This window comes from Parambassis ranga, chromosome 17, assembly GCF_900634625.1.
Source record: "Parambassis ranga chromosome 17, fParRan2.1, whole genome shotgun sequence".
In the NCBI taxonomy this organism is placed as follows: domain Eukaryota; kingdom Metazoa; phylum Chordata; class Actinopteri; family Ambassidae; genus Parambassis; species Parambassis ranga.
Window position 1 is genome coordinate 2,483,729 of NC_041037.1, and position 24,790 is coordinate 2,508,518.

At 39.1% G+C, this 24,790-nt stretch overlaps 1 protein-coding gene across 2 annotated transcripts; it reads left to right on the forward strand.

Annotated features, from left to right (window-relative positions):
- Positions 1-2,863: 2,863 nt before the first annotated feature.
- ranbp3b (RAN binding protein 3b) lies at positions 2,864-14,832 on the forward strand. 2 transcript variants are annotated; one of them, XM_028428144.1, is made up of 17 exons: positions 2,865-2,941; positions 4,843-4,898; positions 5,202-5,238; positions 5,323-5,400; positions 5,498-5,569; positions 8,919-8,984; positions 9,172-9,264; positions 9,445-9,554; positions 11,076-11,192; positions 11,405-11,505; positions 11,598-11,673; positions 11,760-11,856; positions 12,427-12,551; positions 12,637-12,757; positions 13,285-13,427; positions 13,680-13,875; positions 14,023-14,832. In XM_028428144.1, exons 1-17 carry the CDS (start codon positions 2,920-2,922, stop codon positions 14,064-14,066), a joined length of 1,554 nt encoding a protein of 517 aa, XP_028283945.1. In that variant the 5' UTR covers positions 2,865-2,919; the 3' UTR covers positions 14,067-14,832. The 2 variants fall into 2 exon arrangements, with proteins under 2 accessions (XP_028283946.1, XP_028283945.1); XM_028428145.1 differs by lacking the exon at positions 9,172-9,264 and having other exon boundaries at positions 2,864-2,941.
- The last annotated feature ends 9,958 nt before the right edge of the window (positions 14,833-24,790 follow it).

Consider the following 24,790-nt stretch of genomic DNA (forward strand, 5'->3'; position numbering starts at 1 on the left):
ATATGTCTGTCTAGTCCTCTTCAGTAGAATCGTCAAAAGATATGATAAATAAATATTTCATGAGGTCTGTTTCCTTCTTAGCTTGGTGCTGCTACAAAAAGCCCATCAGAAGAATTGAAGGGCGGCTCACTCACTGTCCTCTGCTTGTAGAAGTATCCACATATGCACTGAGTGTTATGGTTTAACCAGCTGTCCTAAAGTTTGCTGCTAAATGAACAGTGAGTTCTGGATTCTCATTTACTGTGTAAGAATACAACACTAAACACAGCAGCAGCGTCAACTCTATGACAGTTTGATGTGTCTTTGCTGTATGCCCCTCATGAAACCTGATATTATGCTATTATTAAGTCTCATTCCAGACCTGCAATTAATTCCATCCATCCATGGGATGGATCCCTGAGTGGTGTAAAAGGCCTGATGGAGCCTGACAACAGGCAAAAAGTCTTGTAGGGGTTAACGTTGACATATTGCCAGTCAAACACAGCAGTTCATGCTCACGTTCATGTCTACAGGCAATTAGCGTCTCCCGTTGCAGGTCTTTGGCCTGTAGGGGTCTGGGGGAAAAACCCAGTGAGGCTCCAGGAGTTCAAGCTGCTCAGAAGAAGGTGTGAGGGTGCTATCTGCCAAAACCACTGTGCTGCAACCTGCAGTGATTGACCTGCACAGGACGCTCAGGCATAAGTCTGTGGACAGCAGCCATTTCTATCTTGTTCTAACTCACTGACAGTCTGTCTGCTGATAAGATCAAATATGTTACCACTGAACAAATATGATGGTTTTGTGGAATATGTTACATAATCAAAATTATGGTCTGTTTGTTTTCCAGTGAAATCCCCCTGGGGTTTATCTTTAGGTGTTAGTTACATTAATGTGAAAATAAAGAAGCCTCTTATGTAAGAATCCTAAGGCTTCAAAGACGTGCACATCATTACACAGACTGTGTGCACACCAGGAGGGCAGCGAATCACCTTTTACAGTCAGATGGTGATGGTTTATTTCCTTGGCCTTCTACTAATATGTGTACAGTGGCTGCACTAATGGATAAGAAGTGAAACTGTTATGGCCCAAAAGCACAAGCCATGCTGTTCTGACAAATGAGAGCCCTCTGTGGAGAGCAGCTAGAACACATGCAGCGGCTTGTTTGAGTTTACCCTGAAGGGAAATCCGAAGCATGTTTCTTTCTGAAAACATTTTGGTCAGCATTGTTCAATACACACACAAAAAAAGAAAAAGTCGTTCTTTGACATTCCTTCACCAGATTTGAACTAAAAATGTGAGCAACTTGTCTTTATGTTTGTCTGAGTGGTGGTTCTGTCTGGAACGTGCAAGTTTCGTATTTGTTTGAGTCACAGTTAATGTTTGGAAAAATAGGAGAGGAGGCATGATAGAAGAGTGTTTTAATTCTCACCGAACAACAGCTACAGCTACAATTATTGTTCTAATTTTCTAAATGGTAAAAGGATTGTTTCCTTGTTGTCAAAGGAAAATCTTGATCGGATACAAAAGCAGCCTGTTTCAAGACTATATACATGCTATACAAGTCTCGATTTCTAACTGACATCATCTGTGTCTTAGTGAAAACAATGAAAATATTAGTGTGATATTTCCAGAAATTCTTGTCTTGTTCTTCTTTGATGCTGACAAATAACCAAGAGAGAGAAAATGAGATCTTACACTGGATAATTTACACTTATTTATTATCACATATGTAAACATTGTATGAGTATTTATTTTTAAATATCACAATGATCAATGTTGAACATTTTAAAATCAATAACTTTTAGATTATGTTTAATTTAATCTTGGTTTGTTTTATCAAGCATGCACAGAATATAATGAGAGTTTGCCCCCTGGTGGTAGATAATGTGAACTGCACCGAGTCATAAACAAGTAAAGGACTGATGCAAAACAGCAGATGCTGCACACAACACAAAGCAACAAGTGAAAGGGAAATCCTTTAATCCACAAGGAAGTGCTTCTCCTGGGTTGGATTAGAATGTTTTGTTCACAAGTCTGGGAATCAGTCAGCACTACACGACGACCCATGACACTTCCATGTTTTATTCACTTGCATGGTGAATGTGGGCTCCATAAATGAGAGCAGTGCAGCAGTAAAATACTGCAAAACAAGGGTTTAAAACATTCAGCAATATCCTGCAAATGATTTATGAGATCAAATGTATCGTTTAATTGGTTTAGTTTAGAAGAATGAAACTACTCATTGTTGACATGGCTAAAAAAAAAACACACACACAGTGATAAACAGTGTTTATGTTGATTTTACATGCATTCACATAACTGAAAAGATCATACTATTTTTATTTGAATAAAGACAGATCCGGTTCTGCAAACTGCACCTTTCTGTCTATAAATGTTAACACAATAATTATGGAAAACACTGAAACTTCAGTAGCACGTCTGAAGAATAATGTAGAGCCGAAACCTGAAGGGTAATAAATATGTTTATTAAGAAAGAAATTACTCACAAACTGCACATTAGAGACCAGAATGTGGAGAATGTGTCTCCTCCCTTCAAATTTGGCGTCACTGTGCAGCAGTGTGGTTGCAAAAAAAACCTAATATTTTGTCAAATATCTCTTGTCAAAGAGATATTTTATATTTTTATATAAAAACACATAATAGCTGTAAAAGCTGTGATGTCACACAGAGGCCTGGAGAGCTGCTACCTAGAAGTACGTTAAGGATTTTTAAAAGAAAAGTGTTTTTTTTAAATAAAAACATAAACAGGATAATAACTGTGGACAGACGGTGTTTTGTGTGGATTCTTTATCGGCAGCGTGGAGAGCGTGGGGTCCCGATCTGTGTCAGGAAACTGTGGCAATGTGGCTCTGAAAACATTTCTGCCTCAACTCGTATTATCTGCGCGGTGGGTTGTGGGTGTGTGAGCGTCGAAGTAAAATGGCGGACTTGGCAAACGAAGGTGAGTAAGTGGCAGTGTGAGAAAAACAATACAGCTACTGTGGCGATGTAAACAGTGCCTCTATACAGTCTGCATATATGATAAGTGAAAATGAAGCGACCCGGTCGCATGTTAATGGTGACTTGTGATCAATTATAGCTTCGCGGCGCTTATAAGACTATAGCGTTAGCAAACAGGCTAACAATGCTAATGATTGGGCTGTGTGTAATACCTGGAGAGGCTCGGTACGCCCTCGAATGCTGCCTGCCGCTAGCCGGCTTACTTCTTAACGCTAGCACCCGGCTATTTATAGTCATGATGTCAATTTGTGGTGAGCTAATGTACATATAAACCTAAATCTGCTAGGCCAGAGTTGAGAAGTAATAAAGCTAATGTGCTTTTTTTCTCCCCCTTAAATGAAAGGAAACCTTAACAGCGCGACATCCTCCTTGTTGTTTAATGTAGTTAGCGCTCAGTTGCAGGATTGCTTGGCGTTCATTTAGGCGCGTAGAGTGGTAACATAAGCCAAGAGACACCGTTTTAGTGTAATTGCTGCTGTCCTTATTGTTTATTTATTGCTCTCCCATCTAACGGTTGTTGTGTTGATCTCTTATCTTTGTGTGTATGGTTTGAGAATTTTTATGACATTGCTTGTCAGACGAGATGACTCATGCGGGCAGGAGCGCATTAGCAAGCTAACTATAGCCAGTAAGCTAACATACGCTCGGCTTTAAGGGGGGGTAGAACCGGTGGCGCCGGCTATTTGCTGGAAGTGGCCAGATACTATACACGTTAGCTGGTTAACATAAGCCGGGAACCTCTTGGGCTGCTTGAATTTCTGAAGTGAATATCGGTGTTGCATGCCGGAACACGTCTGTTCACCGGCCAAATTAAGCGGCTGGAGGCTGCGGATAGATACAAAGGTGAATGGTAAATATAGGTCACTCAGCCGTTTCACGTTTTCTTGCATTCAACGTGTTTCCATACGTAAATGACTGCTATTAGCCATGAAGGCGGCGGATGTCAATTCAGTAAACAATGCTTGCTGTGTGCTGCCGGTTATTTGGCTGTAATCGCATGCATTTATGCACAGGTTAGGCTTGCAGCGATAGCTAGTGTACACCTGCTCAGTGTAATAGGCCCAACCCAGACGGATGAAAAACCTTTGTCTGCTAACGTTATAGGATTACACATCTTACAGAGGTTACTGTGTGAAGGTACATGCGTCAAGTGGCCTGAGGTGACAACAAATTGTTATCTAGCCTGGGTGGCGATTGCTGTTCTTATTGGTTATGACAGTAAGCAATATTATCTTGGTGCTGGGGTTCAGGAAAACCCCTGTTTCATTTCAAAAGTACCTACACTCTATATGTATTCCAGTAAATTGAAAGAAAGTTAGATGAGTGATACATTTGCATTCACCTAATTGTGTTAAATGTGCTCATATCACTGTGGTATGTTGTTCATTTTAGGATAATGTTATGTGATTTAATTCTTAAATCTATCCTGGTTGTGTTTACTCTGTTTGTTAGCTGATCTCTTTTTGACTCTCACAATATGACTCTCACTTTAGTCATTTTGTTTTCACACTTCCCTTATTTATACTCAGTGTTGACCCTGAATAAATATGACATTTAATTCAGATGTACACAGAAAGCAACACCAGAAGACTATTAAAACAAGCAGATTTTGATTTTCTTTTTTTTTTACGGCAGTAATTAGTTTGTGATGTATATGATGCCATATGCACCTCTATGACTTTTTGCATGAAAAGATTGTGTTTGAATATGTGCTAGATGACTAGGCGGATCATTACTGAGATGTCAGCTGTTGTGATTTCACCTGTAACTCATGAAGCAGGTAGAATTGCTGTTGTACACCTTCAGTGTTTGGATGACCAGCCTACATCCTCTCTTTAACAGACAAGCCTGCCATAGCGCCTCCTGTGTTTGTTTTCCAAAAAGATAAAGCACAGAAGGTAAGTGTCTGTATGTTATTTAAGTGTTAATTAGGCTAAGATTTCATGACATCATTTATACCAGTATTTAGTCTGAACTGAATTTAAAAAAAAATATATAATATACATTTTGACTCAGATCATACACCTTTAGTAGGTTAACCAGGCTGCATAGGGAAAAAAAAATATTGTGGCAGCTTTAGACTGAATACCACTGAGATTAAGCATTGCTAGTTTTGCTATTTTTATATGTCCTTCATTTTCAAATGATCATTGCTGCTCTTTTGGGATAAAAGAACTAAAAGACTTGTTGCATTTTTCCAGCGATCTGCAGAGGGCTCAAGTGCAGAGGATGGAGAGGGTAAGAAAAATGTCTTTTCTAGTTCATTTTTTTTGTCTGTGTTGTGCTTGATGTTTAAAAAATATTCTGCTTTATATGTTTCAGATTCAGATAAAGATGAGGGAAGCTATTGCCCCCCTGTGAAAAGGGAAAGGACCTCATCATTCCCACCTCCACATTCTGGTAAGGACATGTTGTGACAAAGCAGGCCATTTCTTTCTTATGTGGGGTGTACAGATTGATTTGTATGCTGACTGCAGTGTTGTCTGCTACTTTGCAGTTCCCAAGAACAATGTATTCATGCCCTCAAGTTTCTGCCAGTCTCCAACTGGGAACTCTGACTCTGAGCCAGGTGAGGCAACGAGACCACCATTAGTTTGGTTTTACAGCTTCTAAAAAGCCTGCCACCAGAAAAAAAAATTCTACTTGCAAAGGTCAAACATTTGACTTTTAAATAAATTCAGCAAGGTTTGTAAAACTGGTGAACGGTGATTGTTGGTTGCCTGACGATAATGCTGTATGGCCAAAAATGGTTGTTTTTTTTTTTTAGTCGTTGTGATGGTAACACTTCTGAAGTTTTGCATACTTTCAGCTTCCAAATTCAACTACTGTAGCCCTTTTGTTTTGACTAGCTCTAGCCTGGCTTTGCAGGATTTCCCTTGACAACAAATGCCCCCCGCCTTGATTACAAGATTATTGAAAACACTGCATCCACACGTGCACAGACAGTAAAATAAGGCCGCATCATGGCATCTGTTGGTTAAAAATGTCCTTGCAGGGCTGCAGCATTATTGTTTTATTCTGTACCGTACATTTAATTCCTGCCGCTAACAAACAACTCGCCACTAACAGGCACACGACCTCTCTCTCGTCTTGTACACACACACACACTCTCGTGCACGCTCACTCCCTCCTAGGTACACGTAGACATGCTACTCTTATAACATCTGTTTCATTAAGATAGGATACATGCAGTTCGTTTAGGTTTTGTCTATTGTATGTAATACGTGGGGAAAAAGCATCTGATGTATGTAGAGAAGATTGAAGCAAGGCGTCTGGGCTTGTAGAGTTTTCTAGAAGACGTTTCGCTGCTCATCCAAGCAGCTTCATCAGTTCTAACTGTTTGGTGGGGAAACATGGTTTATATGTGGTTACGGACCTCAGTGGGTGGGTCTGGGTAAAACTTTAAAAAACTTACAAACAATAGCACTAAATGTTTCCATACTTACCTGTGATGTTCTGGCTGACTGGGCCAGGTGAGTCTAACGACTGGCTAACGACTATGAAACTGCCGGAGGGGGACTGATTGACAGCCCTTTGTTCTTACTGTGAGTATGTGTAAACTTCCTGGGAATGGATGGAATCGCTGCATTGTATGTGGTAGAAAGATGATGTCTGAGGCCACCACCTCTGTTAAGGGAAGGTTTTTCCAGCTTAACATAGATGGCTTCCTTAACTCCTCTTTCATACCACCTTTCCTCCCTGTCTAAAATGTGAATGTTGTTGTCCTCAAAGGAGTGTCCTTTGTCTTTGAGGTGGAGGTGAACAGCTGAGTCTTGTCCTGAGGAGGTGGCTCTCCTGTGCTGAGCCATTCTTCTGTGGAGTGGTTGTTTAGTTTCTCCAATGTACAGATCAGAGCATTCCTCACTGCACTGGACTGCATATATCACATTGCTGTGTTTCTCCCTGGGAATCTTATCCTTCGGGTGAACCAGTCTCTGTCTCAGTGTTGTCATAGGTTTGAAATGGACCGGGATGTCATGGTTGTTGAAGATCCTGCGGAGTTTCTCTGATACTCCTGACACATCTGATGTATGTCAATTTGTGTTGGTCTGTTGAAAATAGGACCAAACAATGTAGCAAGTCTTTTTTCTGGCAAGTTATTGTCAATATTAAATAAAATGAAGGCTTGCAATAAAGCACATTTTTAGAATCCCCAGGAATTCAGAGAAGACTTTTTTATTGTGGGAACATTTTGGCTTCGAATGGCCTTTGATCATGCCTGAGCACAATATAGTTTTGTTCTGGATTATGACTGAACTGCCCACTGGATAAGCATGGTTATTATGCCTGTATTGTGAATTTAGTTTGATGTTGGTGAAGCCAGAGGTTTTATCATCATCATGTCATATTGTCATGTGGTTGTAGTAGTAGGCAGTCATGTTTGCAGTGCCACTGACCATTTCATATGAAGTGTACTAGCTTATATAAGCCAGTTTGTTTAGTGCTGGTGGGCCTTTGTGTCCTGTCCTATACATATCTTGTATATAATGGCTTATTCTGGATGAGTTATTTTATATTGTTAAACATGGTTTGAATCTCTTAAGTACAACTGGCACCATTGGCAGCACAGTATTCTTCATTTATGGCAGAATTTTGGAATCATTTTCAAAAAATGTACTTTGAGTAACAATGGGTAGGAGAGGAGATTCAAAGACCCCTGTGAGCTGAGGGAAATGTGTGAACTCAAGGCCACGTAGCATCTGTGATTCTGGAAATGGCCCTTATTTAAACTGATACTTGAGATATGCCAATGACCTCTGTCTACAAAGATGGAGAAACAAATATGCAGACACCTCTTTCACATATGTAGTGGTATCATTGCTTTACATATTACAGAAAGCCAAAGATCCCCAGCTGCTTGCGCTAAAGCTGGAATTATTTTCCCCCTGTGGACATGGACAGCTGCAGATGAGTGTCTGTGGTACTGGATAGTCACCTGCTGTTTTGGTTTTGTGTTGCATGTGTAGTTACTGTTTGTCACAAGACTTTAAATCGGTGGGCACAGGGAATCAGAGCAGCGGATTGGATTCACCCCATAATGATGAAATTCTCATTCCATGGACTCTCACAAGTATTACACCTAAATGACATAAAGTACATATGAATCAAGTTTAAAATGCTGTTTAATTTGAAAAATGAAATACAATTTCATGGAAATTATTGCTTCAGGAAGCAGGAATACTTGTGTTTTTATGAATGATTTAAATCTGTTTTAAATGACCCAATCCGTTTTTGCTTTAATGAGTTGAATTCTAAACACAGGCCGCTCAGTTGAGAGATGAGGTGGAGGGTAAAGTCGGTACTTAGCTCAGCTTTACGGACAGCTTGAGCAAGCAAACAAACAGAGCATAATTAATAAGCACTTGAAGCCTATTACATAATTATTTTGAAACAGCAATGGACACATCAGAAAACACTGATTAGTTGGAAGGATGCAGGAAAACAAAAATGGCAAAAAGGTAACATTTGAATAACCGGAGACCATTGTCCTGCCTGTGCACAACTGATTTCCTTTTTTGCTTGGTCTAATTTGCTAGATGATTTAATGTCTTGACTAATACTAGAATATTCTCTTCAATTCTTGGCACAAAGATGTTTTTAAACAAGTGCTTCTGGCTTTCCGCTTTAGACCTGATTGGGGTCAGGTCATGCCAGGCTAATAAAGCCACTGAGATGCAGGGACAGAAATAGGTAGAAATAGATCAGAAGCTGTAGAGCCTGCCATGTTACTGCAAAAGCTTTGGATTGCCTCACAACTCCTGAGGCTCTACAAGGAGAGTTGCTGTGGTAACTGACCCTCTGGTTAGAAAGGTGCAAAGACAGAAGAAATATATCCTTTGTATGGTTTTGTGTTGCTGTGTAATTTTTGAATATATTTTTAATGTCCATTCTTTTTTTTTTATGCTTTATCCCATCAGAGGAGAAGCCTGTGGGATTTCGTTTAAAGCCACCGACTCTCATACATGGGCAGGCACCGAGTTCAGGTAAGACTGATATAGATTGCATTATTCATGCTACATGGTCTCACAGTGAGCTTATTAAAATGGAAAAAAAAAATCAACCTAGAGTGGCCCACTTTTACATGAACCCCTGACACGTCTAGGTTTGAACTTTAACACCCAAAATGTGTGGAGAGAAAAAAAAGTATGAGACAAATTGTCTCTGTTTCAGGTGTCCCCAGTCAGAAACCCAAGGAGCAGCAACGCAGTGTCCTCCGCCCTGCAGTTCTCCAGGCACCGCCCTCTAAATCACATCTAGAGTCCAGTGAGCACCACTAGACTTACCTCCACTTTATAACATCAGTACCCTGAAAACATTTTTAAACTCTTATTAGAACATTTCCAAGCTTGTCTGCAAGAGCTCGCAGTGTTGTCTTCATGGATTATAGTTCTATCTGGACAGATGAAAACTGAGTGATCTTTGGTTTTTCTGTTGATTGTTTAGATTCCAGTTGTGGAACCAATGGTGTGAAAAAGTCATCAGATGGGGCACCTGGGAGCCAGTCCCTCTTCCTGAACAACACTGAGCACTCAGCCACACTGGCAAAGTCACTGGTAAGTAGCAGTTAAATGTCAGCTTGAGATGCTCATACAGATGTTAGTGCTGCTGTTGCTTGCAAATCAGCGTTCAACCAGTTTTGTGCTAGTGCTCCAGTGGAAGAATAGCTTCAAACATCTGTAGAACATGTTATCCATGTTCATCTTTTTGAGCATGTTAACTCACTGATTTCTGTAGAGGGTAGAATAGCTGCTGCTGCAACTCATTAAGGCCTCAGAAATGCCTTAACCCAGTAAAGGACTTAAATTGAACAAGGTAACTGTTTATTACTACAAGTACTGCTACTACCTGATCACTAAACAATGCTTGTGCATGTCAAAGTTGTACCAGTTAGTCTACAGCAGGGTTACTCCTTTTATGTTTTGATTTATGTCTGTGGGCAAAAAAAAGGTGCTGGACTTTTAAAGCATAGGTGCTTATAGTACATGCAAATGAATAATACCACTTGGGTGTTAATGGGTGCTGTCATGTAAGAGGTGGATGGCGAGAATTGTAGTGTTGTCTCAAAAACGGTTCAGGTACAGATTGTATGTGTGCAGAAATAATCCCAGTTATATCCTGTGCTCATGTCATGTGTCACAGAGGTATTGTGCAGACAGGTTTGTTTGAGACGCCCAACATGAGTTCTCTGAAATGTCCGGGTTTTATAGCAGTGTACAAAATTAACATAACAGTTCAGCACTTCGGTTTTTAGAAACATTTCCGTCCAGTTAGTTAATAGTTCTGTCTATTTCAAACAGTATTAAGAAGATGTGTGTATAATGAATAGTCTATGCTTATATACATTTTCTTCTTTTCTCAAAGTATGGAGAATTTCAATGCCCAATTAGTTTTCCTAATGTTCATTATGGGCAGGAACAGACAGTGTCACACAGCATCCTCTTAGTCACCTGCTGTTTTGGTTTACATTGCATGTGTAGTTAAGCTTTTGTCACAAGTGGACTTAAGTTGGTGTGCAGAGGGATCAGATTCACTCTAATAATGAAATTTTCATTTCATGGACTCATGCATTTTTTTAATGCAAGGAGTATGACACTTCAGTGAAAGCACACGTGAATAAAGCTTAAATGCTGTTAAATTATGAAAATGAAAGCATGAAAAGTAATGTATGAATTAAATTATTGCTGCTGTGGGACTTAAGGACTGAAGGGGGAATACTTGTGTTTTAATGAAATTTAGATCTGCTTAAATGACCCACTGACCTTCTCATTAGGAGGGTCAGGCAGGTATACTTTGTCACTGTGTGCTGTTTCTCGAATCAGCTGGTTATTTCATGCCGAGTCCCATATGTCACCGTACATGCATACATTTGCAGGTGTTTGTGGTAGGATTTCTTTTTGTTTTACCTCCAGCCAGCTGCATGCTGCATAGAAAGCACAGAGATTATGGTTTGCAGGGAGTATTTGAACAATGCACTGGAAAGAAAAATATCAAAGGAGACACTGTAACACGTAAAAGACATGAAAAGAAATACAAGTTGACCCTGGTTGACGCTTTGTTTTTGTTTCCTGTTCCAGAAACATGAAAATGAGGAAGATGGAGCAAGTGGTAACAAAGACGGAGGCAGAAGAGAGAAGGAGGCAGATGTAGCAATATCTTTTGTGTTCGGTCAGAATATCAAAGACAGAGTAAAGGTGGGTTCTTTTCCCATTTCAACCATTTCAAATATTCACTTTCCCTTTTCTCTTGCACCTTGCTTTGAAAATTCACTTGATGTCCTCATTAAAAGCCTACATTCTTTTACACTTTTAGGCATAACATAAATAGCCTGAGCGCTGTATCTGCAGTGGTTTGTGGTTTCCTGTTTTGAGATGACTTACGTTGTTTTTTTTCCTTTCCTTCACAGTTGGAAGAGAACAACACAGAAGACAATTCAAAGGATAGCGTGCCACTGGATTCTCAATCAGAGGGCACTAATTATTTCTTACAGTACATCTCAACACCAAGGTAAAATGAAATTGTGTCGTGCTTTGCGTATTTTTAGCGGTTCACTATTTAAGTCCATTAACTCACTTGTATACGTCTTCATCGTTTTTCAGTTCAAAAAATGCCACAAACAGCGCAGACAGTGGAGCAAAATTTGTATTTGGGCAGAATATGTCTGAACGAGTTCTGGTGAGTTTAATATTAAAAAAGAGTTGAAAACTGGTAATGACTGAGTGCTGAACGTGTTCCAATGTTAGCCTTTGTTGTGTTTTCAGAGTCCCCCGAAGGGTGAGTCTTCAAATGAGGAAAATAAAGAGGTTACAGCTGCCCCTGCTTTAGAGCCCTCGTCACAGGAAACCACCCCAGAGAAGGGTAAAAATGCAATCCCACAGACTGTTGTCAAAGGATGTTGACTGCTTTGCTTGACTAATAATAGATGTAAGCACGACACTTGGCTAAAATCCAGGGACAAAAACGAGACCAGTCATTGAAACGGTTCCACAGAAATGCAGCGATAATTATTATCGCAACAAAAACAGTCGCTGAATTTCCTGTATGGCTTGAATTATTGCTTGATTGTATTATAAATGCAACAAATGAGACGGATTGGTTTTAGCTGGGTTGCGCACAGTGGACATGCTCTGTATCCACTGACACTAAAAAGAAATCCTGCATTTCATAGCTACTCTGTTCACAGACCTAATGTGTAGGCGTACAGCTGAAGTGTTTCTGCTCTGCAAATGATGCACATCAGCCTGTTTGGCTTCTGTGGTAAATGATGGACTGTCAGCCCAGGGTCCTTGACGGTTGCCCTGCAGCGCTGGCTACTCTTGATTTTTGCAGAGAATGTTGTTTTTGTGTCATTATAAGATCAGTTATGGGACTGAGAAATGAAGCTCCAGCTAAGTACAGATTTCTCACCATTGTTGTCTTATCTTTCAGCGAACAGCGTGTCAGAGTCTTTGGAGGAGTCTGCAGCAGCGTACACCAAAGCCACAGCCAAGAAGTGCATCTTAGAGAAAGTCGATGTGAAGACTGGAGAGGAATCAGAGAGTAATGTTTTACAGGTAAAAGGAATGGCAAGCTGTGTGGATTTAAGACGTGCAGTGAACAAACACGTCAGAAAGTAATACGTTTCTTTTGTTACCTCAGATGCAGTGCAAGTTATACGTTTTTGAGAAGACGGCTCAGTCGTGGATAGAGAGGGGTCGAGGTTTGCTGAGGCTCAACGACATGGCGTCAACAGAAGATGGCACGCTACAGTCTCGTCTAGGTAAACACACCTGCAGAAACCTCCGGCCATGGAGCAAAGATTTAACCAATTCCTGATAAGAATGTGCATGACTTCACTTTGTTTTGATTCATGGGTCAGTAGCTGATTAAGTCTGTAATGTCTGATGCTTTTGCAAATATAGTGGATCATTGAAGATTACACTCAGTGGGATTGTTGGGTTTGTTTTCGGACATTGACGTTGCAATACCTGACATTGAACACAAGAGGGAGCCCATTCATGCTGTTCACACTAGACAGCACTTTTTTTGCCTGTGAAACAATGAAATAAGGCCTGAGAAATATTTAAATCTCAGTTCAGTTTAAATTTATTTTTATAGCGCCTTTTACAATTACAATTGTCTCTTTGTCATTTAGGTATGTTTTTCTGATTATACACTTATCGTAAATACATTCATATTTGACAAAATGTTTTTGTGCGGCACAAAAATCACAGCACATCACTTAGGGTAGGAATGCAATATACTAAAGAAACAGAATAATGTGTGTTTATGGTGTAATCCTTCCAGTGATGAGGACCCAGGGCAGCCTCCGGTTGATCCTCAACACTAAACTTTGGCCTCAGATGCAGGTGGACAAGGCCAGCGAGAAGAGTGTACGAATCACTGCCATGGACACGGAGGACCAGGGGGTCAAGGTCTTCCTAATATCGGTAAGTACTGTATTGCTAAATGTTTTATTGAGCGTTTTCAAAATGTATTTTCAAGGTCTCTAATCAAGTAAAACCTCTACAAACTAGAGAGACATCTGCTACCTGAAGTGGAGTGTTTTGATAAATTCAGAATATTGAACTGATTTCAACTCCACTAGGTTCATCACTATCAACATGCTGTGTTTATTTATCGTTAATCAATATCTGCAGATAGTGTGGCTGAGCTGTGCCTGCCTTCTTTCACTACTGTAGGGTAGCTCTAAAGACATAGGTCAGCTGGCGGCAGCATTACATCACCGCATCTTAGCCCTGAAGAGCCGGGCTGAGCAGGAGGCCGAGGCCCCAGCAACAACCATCCCTGAAGCTGAGGTACCGCAGTCCAACGAGGACGACAGTGACGAGGAAGACAATACCTCCGCCTCCGCTTCAGCCTCCACTCCGGCTACAAGTCAGTAATTCCCTTATAAATATTAATTTGTGGTGTAAATAGTATTTTTTTGTCCCTTCATACAAGCTGTGTATGCCTTGTGTAGTGATACTTCGAAGGCTACTCTTGAGTGCCGTTGTCAAACTGCTGCCTTTTCTGTCCCTGCAGGTAATTCAGAGGGAGGAGAGAGCCAGGCAGCAGGAAGCACATAGCGTCACTCTCGGACAGCCTGCTAAGATGCTGCTATTGAGGCATTTTTGTTGTAGGCATATCCATGGACACCCCTTGACCAACATGGGTCCTCCAGACCAGTACTTTTGGATATTAGAAGTCTAGCTCCAGGAAATAACCCCCTGTGCCGGAGTGTCTCACCCAACTTGTGCAGTTCATCTTCTCTGCAGTCCGCGTAATATCTGGAGTTGTTTCTTCCCTCCCTCTCCTGTTTTGTGTTTTATTTTTGTTTTCGACTATTTTTTTCCTCTCCCCGATAGCAAAAATAAAGACTTCAAAGCTTTGGTTTGGGACTTTTCTGCTCATCATATTGATGAGTGTAAGGGTGTTTTCCTCTACATTTTAAAGTATGGCACATGTTAAGACTACAGTTTCTACTTTGGGACCTTTATACTCATTCTACAGCCGTGCCTCTGGGCACCACACATCCAGAGGAGCTTCATTCACAGTGTATTTTGACTAGACATCCAGTCGGTTGTTCCTACATCAAGTCCAACCTTCCTTCTACTCCCCTCCCCTCCCCACCCTGACCCCCAACCCACCCCACCCCACCCCATCCTGACAAGTCTGTGCGTTAGTTTTTTTTGGCAAATGTAATTTATTTTGGGCCGTCATTTTCATGAGGCATCTCAACACATATGTGCTGTTTGTAATGGCTAGCCAAGACCACTCAAGTTGTCATTAATAGCAGTTTCTTATATTTCCTATTGACCTATATTATAGTGAATAAAGGACTGAAACAATGCAGATTCTGCTAATGTGAGTTCATGATGTGAGGACGAAACGGCAGAAGGAATCGCATCAAAATTTATGCTAAATTAATAAGATGTGTTAGTCATTCATATTGTGTTTTTTTTATTTTTATTTTTTTTTTCAAACCAAGAAGATTAATACATCAGTCTACATTTGCATGTAACTGTTACTTCTTTTACTCATTTTCAGCATCCCAAGGGTTGATTGTGTTGATACATATTTTTATGTTGAAGATATACAAACTTTTTATCCATTTACATTTGGAAATATGTTTGAATGAAGACTTCATGTGTGGAAAAAATTGAGTTATAACTGTAATACCCTTTTTGAATGTCATGTACATTTGAATATATCATCATTTAGTAGCGCACCATGTTTTCTCATCTCCATCTGCCCCCTTTACAAAATAAACCATTTTGGACTGACTTTTTTTTTTTTTTTTCTTGGATTGAAGTTTCAAAGTAAGGCATTAGATTATGGTATTCTTAGACACGGGCTTTGGTGGTGTTTTGTCGAAGCTGTGTGCAGCACTACAATAATGAATAATGACAGCCAAAGAGAGAGAGAGAGAACATATTTCAACCTTGGACATAACAGAGTACATGGAATGAAACTGCTTCATCTGTTTTGTATTCATACGCTGGGTCTGGCTCACAGGTTGATGTATGCTGTGCTCTGACTGCACAGAGCAGGAATCAGGCAAAAATCTTGCTTACATACAGTATCCATCAGGCACAAGGTCATGAATATTTGATGCATGTACTGACTGTAACAGCCCCAACACAATCATATACATCCAAACTAGAAAATACCTCCGCTCACCATCTCTTCGTCTTATCTGCCCTTCTGTGGTGACGTGGAGGGAAAGCTTTTTTTTCTGCCTCACATCCTGTAAATGTTTGCGGCTGTGTAAGTCAAAGTCAAAGGGGACGGTGTCTGTGTTACTTGTTGTAGCTTTACCTGAGGCAAACTGCACAGTTTTACCAGATTGGCATATCTTTCCTGAGGGCATTGATTACTGTATGAAGGGTCATTGATACGTTTTTGGCTTATCATAGAAGGTGTCTATCACACTATTGTTTTCAGTCCTTATAGTTTGTCTAGTGGTTATGGAGGATAGAAATCGCATTTTTGTTGTTGCCTCTGTTGCCGTGGGGAACAAGAGGAAGCCAAATCAGGTTCAGATTAGTGCGGGTCAAGTTTACACACCTGAAAAGGAGCACTCCACTTGTCGGCTTCATATGCTGAATCTTCATACCTGACTTCAAGGCCCCCGTAGACGTGGGAACTCGGTTAGTCCCCCTGGAGCACCCCTATGCATCCCAAAAAACAAAAAGATTTGATAGGGCCTTCTGGAGAACTACAGATAGCAGACAATAGACTCTAAACCTGAGAACAGAGTGCAAATGCATCACTTCTCGGTGTTGAAAAATGGTTGTAAGCCAATAAACAAATGGGTTTTTCATAATTAGTTGATTTTATCTACAGTTATGATGCACTTACCGGTACTCATTCGTTCTGTGCCAATGGCAGGTTAGTGCCTGTTGGTTAAATGTGACAGAACAACAGTAAAGTTTGAAAGCAGTTAAGAGCCTCAGACTTATACAAAACAGGGACAGAATGGAGGATTTGATGAGACGATGTACAGCAGGCACACAGATTTATTATCGGAATGGGTAAAATAAGAGAAAGTTACTATTTTACTATTTTTCAGCAAATAAATAGACACCTGCTCTCCTGTTGTCTGTAGCAGTGATAAAATATTTCCTGAAAAGCAGTAAATACACCTCATTAAAAAACACATTTATCTTCCTTCCAGCTTCTTCCTCTTTGTCACTTCTTTGTTGATATTTTCCTGTCAAGTGGACGAGTTGACACCTTAATTAAAAGCACTTAATTAAAAATTCTTATCACAGGCTGCCTGACTGTGACTCATCATCATCATCAGTTTAATTAATACATAATTCTCCTCTCAGTGTGTAGAAGCCTGAGTCTTATTTAGTGTGGATGAGTTCTGCTTGTAGGTTGTGAGGTTGGAACACTCCAGCAGGTTTAACCACAATATGTTTAATTCACAATAACAAAGAAACGTATTATTGAACCATCCTGCCCTCAGCGTGGGTTCTCTTCCTGGAAACCTGACAATGCATACAAAATATATGATGCTCCCTGTTATATTCCAGGCCTGTTAGCAATGTTATTTGTATTTAATTATTTTAAGGGTTCTTGTAGGCAAAACTGGGCTACAGATTATCAGTAAAAACACATAAACCCTGAGAATATACATGTGTCTAATTTTGCCCCTTGGACTCAAAGATGAAATTATGGCCATATCACTGTTCATGCCTGCATGATTTTATCACATCTTGTGACCTCGCCAAATAATATTAGAACCCCACTAGCGGATGCTACTAGATATTTAGTTGTCTAAATATCTACTGCTTCTCAAATACTCCCTGCTTCTGCACAGAATCCATCTGCATTATTCTTGGATTAAATGAAGATTCAGCCTGTTTTTGTTGAATATTGTTTGTCTGTGTATTGAATGCAAGTGATGCAGGGCAGAGGCACATTACTTCAGACCAGGTGGAAGTCGTCGTAAAGTGATACTCCTCAGTTGCAGCAACTCCTGAATTTGAACAACTTTCAAGCCTATACATGTCATGATGTCAGAATGATAAGTGGCTAATATGCATTGTTAAAAAAAAAAAAAAAGAGAGAGTAAAAGACGAGGAATTAACCTCGTATGTCATTACTCAGAAGATGCCTTTTAAGAATTCCCCACAGAAAACAAATTACACCTGCTAACACCACATTCATTGCTCTTCTTCACACAGTCGGCCCCTTTGTGTTATAACTCACCGAGCGTTAACAGAGACGCCACATTTTTAAGGCCTGTTATCACCTGTGAGCTGAAGCGTGTGTACAAAAGGCAAATCTTTAAATGAGTCATGTAGCTCTGGTCGACTTGGGAAGTTTTGGCAACCCTTTAAGGACAATCATGTCAGAGAGGATTTAGTTCAGAGGGGGAAGTTGATAAAGCGTCACGGTGAATTTACTTACAATGGGAATTTAAGGAATGCTCTGAAGGAGCAAGGGGAGTGATGTTTTTGTATCAGTGCACAGAGGTACATATCAATCAGTCATATTATATACTTCATCCTGAGCAGCTTAGGTAAACAGCAGGTGTCACATATAAAACTGTCAACTAAACCATGATCTCCCATAAAGAGGTTCTGATGATTCTTTATTTGTGTCATTTATTTCCTTACAAGGACTCAAGCCATTCCAAGTAGGTCTAGAAAAATAAAAATCACTCCAACATGACTTATTGCACCACAGGCATCCTCCTCCTGCATGGAAATGTATAAATAACCTAAGCTTGTTAAACAGATTGAATGAGATGCAGAATAATTACAACAACAAAAAACATAATTAAACAACTTTGGAAAGTTTTATAATGTATTTTATTACAAAAACTCGGCAAAGATTTCAGCAAGTTATTAATTTTTCGATGTTGTTTACCTTTCGACACAGACGAATTCTCGCGAGACATCGCGGGATCACGTTGCACTCAACCTTGCCCGAGCAGCGAGCGAGGAGTCCAGCCATGAGTTCATCCATGTTTCCAAACAAAGTTTGCACACACTTAGGTACGTATATGTGGCACTTTATTAGATGGGAACAACTAGCCAAAATGTATTTCTCACCATGCTGCTGTCATATTGTAAACTGGATGGTGCGTTTGTTAGCTTTACCAGCTAAGCACGCTGGCTAGTATGCTAACAGCTAGCTCGCTACTAGCTAGCGGTTGACTAAACTACGACACTTACATCTTACGAAAGTTGTTGTGCAAGTTACTTTAATAGTTGATATTAAACGTAATATTTTGTCATTAGAAACACCAATTGAAAAATATTCTAAAGTCTGCTTATTAGTTGAAATAAAAAAGACACTAATATTATGAAAATCAATTATATTTGTGTTGTCTATGACGCCATTAATACTTAAAATAATGTTATAATAATGTAACTTATTGCAGCATTTTAATTTTTTTCACCATCCGTTTCTACTTTAAACAATTGTTCAGAATATTAAGACATGTTCATGATCATGACATTCTGTCCTTAGTCCACTGGGTGGTGCTGTGAGGTGAAACAGATATACATTTTTTTATACTGCTGGATGTATTTATGCATTTCAGAAAGTTCACAAGTACAATGTGTGCTAAATATAAGTGATTAACAAGTGGTGTGTAAATTCTGTATAGCCTTAAAATCTCTGGGGAGACGACCCCACTCATGATTTAGAGGTGCACAGTTGCCAAAAATAGAGAAGGAAACAGTGTTCTTTTTTTGCTTGAATTTAATCTGGGATATATTTTGATATTGTAATTTACATTTTTAACTCACTTGTGCTGACTGGATATACTTTGTCAACTCTTGCATTCTTTATTTCATGTTTAATTATCTAAAGGGACACACTTTTTTTGTTATCAGACCAGAAGTGACACTTACATATAATATTGATTTGATTTGAGTGGAATATAAAATAGAAAATTATTAATGTAAACAAGAAAAACAAAATCCAGACTTCCCATTCATCTCTATATTCCGTTATATCCTGCCACTCCTGGTTATCACCCCACCCCAGAGCCCCTACAAAGCACTCATGCACTTTAAAAACACTCCCACTGATGTTGAAAAATAAACATCTTAGCACGCACAGCCTTTTTTTTGTTACATCTGACTTAAATCAAAAGCATTGTAACTTATGATGCCTCTCCCTGCCTGCACAGTGTTTGAACTGTGAAGCCCTAACATGAAGTGAGACGCCAGTAAAGGTTTAAATGCTTGAAGGATATTCTGATCCACATGGGTGCTTATTACCCAATAGCAAAAAAAAAAAAAGACAGCAGCATCACAGGAAGAGCAACACAAAGCATGAAAGGAACCTCCTGACGCAGTGATAACAGTGACTACTTTACAACAGTGTCCTGAAATCTCTGCATACTCTCAGTAAAATGGATGATGATTGCTCAGTAAGCAGCAGAGACTTGAGAAGAACCAAATGAGGACTGTTTACAGATTCTATGACTCACAACCAAGCAGGAGATCCTCTGTGCAAACAAAGCCTGCTCACAGAATGATTTGAATGTTATTAGGTATTTTTTTGTTATTGTTTTCAACAGCAGGGTGGATGTTAAGGTCTGTTAAGAGATCACTCTACACCTCCAGTACTAAGGTCTCGGCTCAGAAAAGCCAAGCCAGCTCTACTGGTCTGATAAAAGACGTCATTCTACACCACAGCATGAATATTATGCAACATGAGTTGCATTGAGTAGACCTTTCCTGAAACACAAACTGCTCACATGCATTAGTTTTATATGTAGTTAGATTAATTTATATTATAAATTATAAATTATTAATGATTATTTAGGATTAAAGGTTTTAAATATTTATGGACGAGTACAGCAACATGAATTATGAATGAATACCAAGAGTCTATGACCTGTGCACATATGTTGCATTATACAATAATTTATCTTGGTTGTAAGATGCCCCCCTTAAAAACAAATCCAATATAAATCAGATAATGTAATTTAAATGTAACGCCCAATGTAATATTTTTTATAGTGTAAAAAAAATAGCAGCCAAAATAAATTGTGTTAATTCATCTTGGGAGAGTTCAGAGTTGCTCAGAAGGAAGAAAAACACCTGCTCACTGCAGTTGTTCAGGCTGTTTGGGTTCTCCAGAGTCACGGCTGCATCCTCCATCCCTCTGTCTCCCTCTAAAGATGTCTGAACACACCAACATGCTGCAGCTGGACATGGGAGGGGGTTGTAAAACTTTGGCATGTTTATTGTAGATCTTGATCTGTAGATCTCAGCGCTGTTAGCAACAACAGATGTCTTGTATACACTAACACCATTATCCTGCAACACGCTAATGTTGATATGAATATTGAGGATTTTACTTTCAATCTTCAGACGCAAATAAATATCATTTTAGCTAAAATGTGTCATTCACCAATGTGCTGGCAGACAGCTGACAAAATAGTGTTGGAAAACCTGCAAAAAATACTGAAGTGAGTGCACGAAGCGGTGTTACTTTAATCCTACTCTGTATTTTCTCGTTTTAGTTTAAACTACGTACTCTCACGGAGATTCACTTCTTTTAATTTGGACTCCCACTGGCCCCAAGGTCTAACCTGCTCTCACCACCCCACAAAAAGTATGTCAGGAAAAACAAATAGCCGTAATGATTATTTCTTTGAAAATGTCAAACCGCAGATGAATCATGCTTTGTGATCAAATGCATTCCATATGTTAGTATACGGTTTGATTCTCTCACCAGCGCTGCTTTGATTACCTAACTAATCAAACTTTCCTTTCCTGTAGGTCTTCCAGGACCTGGTCTGTGTGTGTGTGTTTTTGTTGAAGGCCATTTACTACAAGTGGCAAGCAGCGGAAATATCTGTTTATGTCAGAGGTAAAGTAGTTTTTTTTAATTGCACTTTTAAACATGTTGAAAAATAGTGTGAACATTCCCAGAATTTAAGACTATCAAGAATTACACAAAGAAAACGTAGTAAGTAGATCCAAATGAAACAAACAACACTGTCATTGCAGTAGAAATTCTTGATATGTAAGATTTAATTACATCCAAATGTTTTGAACGTGACGTGCCTGTGATGTGACAGGAGACGTGCAACTCTCTGTTATTCCTCTTCCTTGCTTAAAAAATATGAAATATCTCAAAATGCAAACTGTTGAAATCATTTTAACCCACAGCTGTAGTAAATACAGTTAAGTCACAGTCAAGCGGGAACATGTGCTCCACTTGGGCCAAATAAAAAACCCAAAGGGAGGGAGATTATTTTTTTAAACTCACAAATATACAAAAGTTTTCCCTGGCCATACATCAGCCACATCACACTTCTCAGCTCATGCAGACTTCTGTGTTACCTTCCAAAGCCTGCAGTCATGGTTAACGTATAAACTCCGAGAGCTGGTGTTGCCTCTTTGAAACTGAGCAGGAAGTTGTATAAGTTGTGTTGTCTGGGATTTTGTCTCCTGGGGATAAAGGCCTTCATGAATGTATAACTCAGGAAAAGATTGTCATGCATAATTTAATGGACACTCAAGGGATGAAATAGGGTGGTAGCATATTAAATTTGAGATAATTTATAGCCAGAATGTAGTCTCGAGTACAGACTTTAGCAAAAAAACCCAAAACCAAACCCTTTATTTTGCATGCAGCAGTATGATTCTTGTCCACTAGACTTTCATTACACTACTCCAAGTCATAACTGGCATCTGTTGGGTGTTCATAAACACTCAAACAAATATTCTTCTTGAATTACCACCACAAGAAAATGTAATACTCATAACAATAGTGTTTATGCATGGCTGCTGAGTGCCTGGCTTTAATTTGAAGGCAAATTCCTGCTCACATATTTATGCTCTGGTAAGTGAAGTTGTCATGAACTGTTGTTACTCGCTTGTTTTAATGATTAAACCACATTAAACCCGCCTCTTTTACTGCCCTTCTATTTATTGTTGTCCCACATCTGCAATTTCACAGTGACATTCTGATTTCCTAGATTTGACAGAATTGAAATACTAATGCACACGTGGTCATTTTGTGTGAACAATCTGGCTTTTCTTAAATTATTATTTACATTTTGTTTATATTTTACTGTATTTTTTTATTTGTTCTAATGCGCTGTAATTATAAACCATCTCTCACATCACCTACAGGTTCCTGAAGAACAGTTTTGAAGCTCTGGATGTCGCCATTTGGCACCTAAGTGACTGTAAGTGATATGTTATATTTTATATTATATGTAAGACTATATGTTTAAATGTTAGTGATAAATGTTAACTATTCCTCATCATGGTCAAGTATATGATAGTAATTATAATATATCTGCAATTTATCATACTAATTAGTTAAAGAGAAAGTAACTCCTCTCGTGCAGAACACAGCATCAGTCCCTGAAGTGAAAACGAAAAGGTACAGATAATCCACCCTGCCATCACTTATGTTTCATAGGAACTCCCAAAGAAAACAGTTTGCGTGTGATGCATAGACTGACAAAACCAGAATTACACAGAATGATAAAATTCTGTTGACATTTTTCAAAGCTGTTTAAGTGTCAACAAATGTCTCCATCTGTACTGAATGTGAATGGAGGCAGGCTTTGTTCTTTGATTTGGATAACCCTTCAATTTGGGTTTTAACTGTAAGAATATAATGTGCCCTGTTCTAAGTTCTCAACCCATATAAAACATTAGAAGAGAAGACAGTTTATTCCTTTTTCTAAACGGGAAGTATTTTAACTGATCACTCATTTATAGTTACAGTAAATTGTGTATGTTTTCTCAGGTACATGCATGTATCTGAGCTCTTGTGAGTATATCTGGTAGCAGTACGGTGTGCATGGGATTGACTCAAGATAAACTACAGCTTCTGTTATTTTGTAATGAAGGAAAATGTCAGTGCTCCAGTGTAACATTGTGGCTCGTAATGTGTTTTTAATAGTTGCTGGAAAACAGTGAGCTTACTGGGACAGAGGAATAATCAGGTTTTGGCTGTTTCATTGCAGGATCAGTTTAGGGCTGGTTGGTTTTTGGTTGTTTCATGGGATTTGTTAAACATGATAATGATGAAGGACTAAGAGTTGTGTAATTCCTTTTCTGTCAATACTTTTTAATGAGTATCTGTCACGGCCACGTTGCCCCGTGTCTGCTGATCTGTTAATCCCTGACACAGGTATCAGACAGTCTGCTCGCAAGCTGTTCAGTAAAGTGGCTGCAGAGCTGCAGATAGTGAATCTTACAAAATAATGTTTTTATCTGCTCTATGTACCAGCGTCTCCTCCCTTTTAATATTGTTATCATATCAACATTAAGCAGCTTCTTGCATGTTTTCAAATATTTAAAAAAAAACAAAAAGATATTTGACACCACCTCAAAATTGAAAGTTCGAGAGAAAAGATAAAAATCCAAAGCTTTGAAAGTATGTTTATTCAGCAGTCAATATAGAATGTTAGATAAAACATTTTTTGGCACAGTTGCTTAATTGATAATAAGCTGTCCTGTTCTGTGTAGTAATCTAAATAAATATGCAAAACCATAATTTACTTCCCAAATAAATACAATATACACAACAATAAAAGATGCACCGCATCTGCATCCCACATTTCACCTCCTCAGGAAAAAAAAAAAAAAAAACACACAACAACATAATTCAGGCAGTTGCAAGTGGGTTCAAACCAAATAAAGATCGTTGAAAGTGGAAAAACTTGCATTATATTTGATTTTCCTATAGACCACATATTTAACAGGCAAAACAACAAGGAGGCAATTGGAGGGCCAGTAGAAGGCTGTACTGTGGGTTTTGCAGGAATAAGAAAACGTTTTCTTTTTAATGGGTGCAAACAACTTTAGATTCAAATGTCTACTTCGGTTTCCTGTCACTGAGGAAAAACAAAACACTATATTTAACTAAAACCATTCTTCTCTTTTACACTTTTGTACTGGGATGAGCTAAAAATCTGTGCAAGTGTAAACTTTCACAAATTGGATCCAGAGACAAGAATTAAACAGGATTATGTCACCTGAAACTTGAGATGGGAGATGTTTGGGAACCTGGCTTTGTAATTCCATTGTGTGTGTTGATTTAGTGGGTTTTGGCAATTATTTGAGGGGAAATAATTCCAGAGAAATTATAGGTACTTATATGTTACAGGCTGGGCTATATAGGGAAAGTAAAAAAAAAGGGGGGGAAGAGGGGACATACCTTTATTGTTCTAAAGCTAAAGTGAGGGTTATCTGTTTATAAAGAGGTCCGCATTCTTAATCTACATAACATTAACATATAAAACACTTTTATTAAAGGTTAGAGCTACAGAAAATGTTTTCTCATTGTCAGATTGTTATAAATA

Coding starts and splice junctions, on each gene's coding strand:
- ranbp3b (XM_028428144.1), top strand. CDS start 2,920: ATGGCGGACTTGGCAAACGAAG. Junction 5,401..5,497: donor ATTCCCACCTCCACATTCTG/GTAAGGACATGT, acceptor GCTACTTTGCAG/TTCCCAAGAACAATGTATTC. Junction 5,570..8,918: donor GAACTCTGACTCTGAGCCAG/GTGAGGCAACGA, acceptor TTATCCCATCAG/AGGAGAAGCCTGTGGGATTT.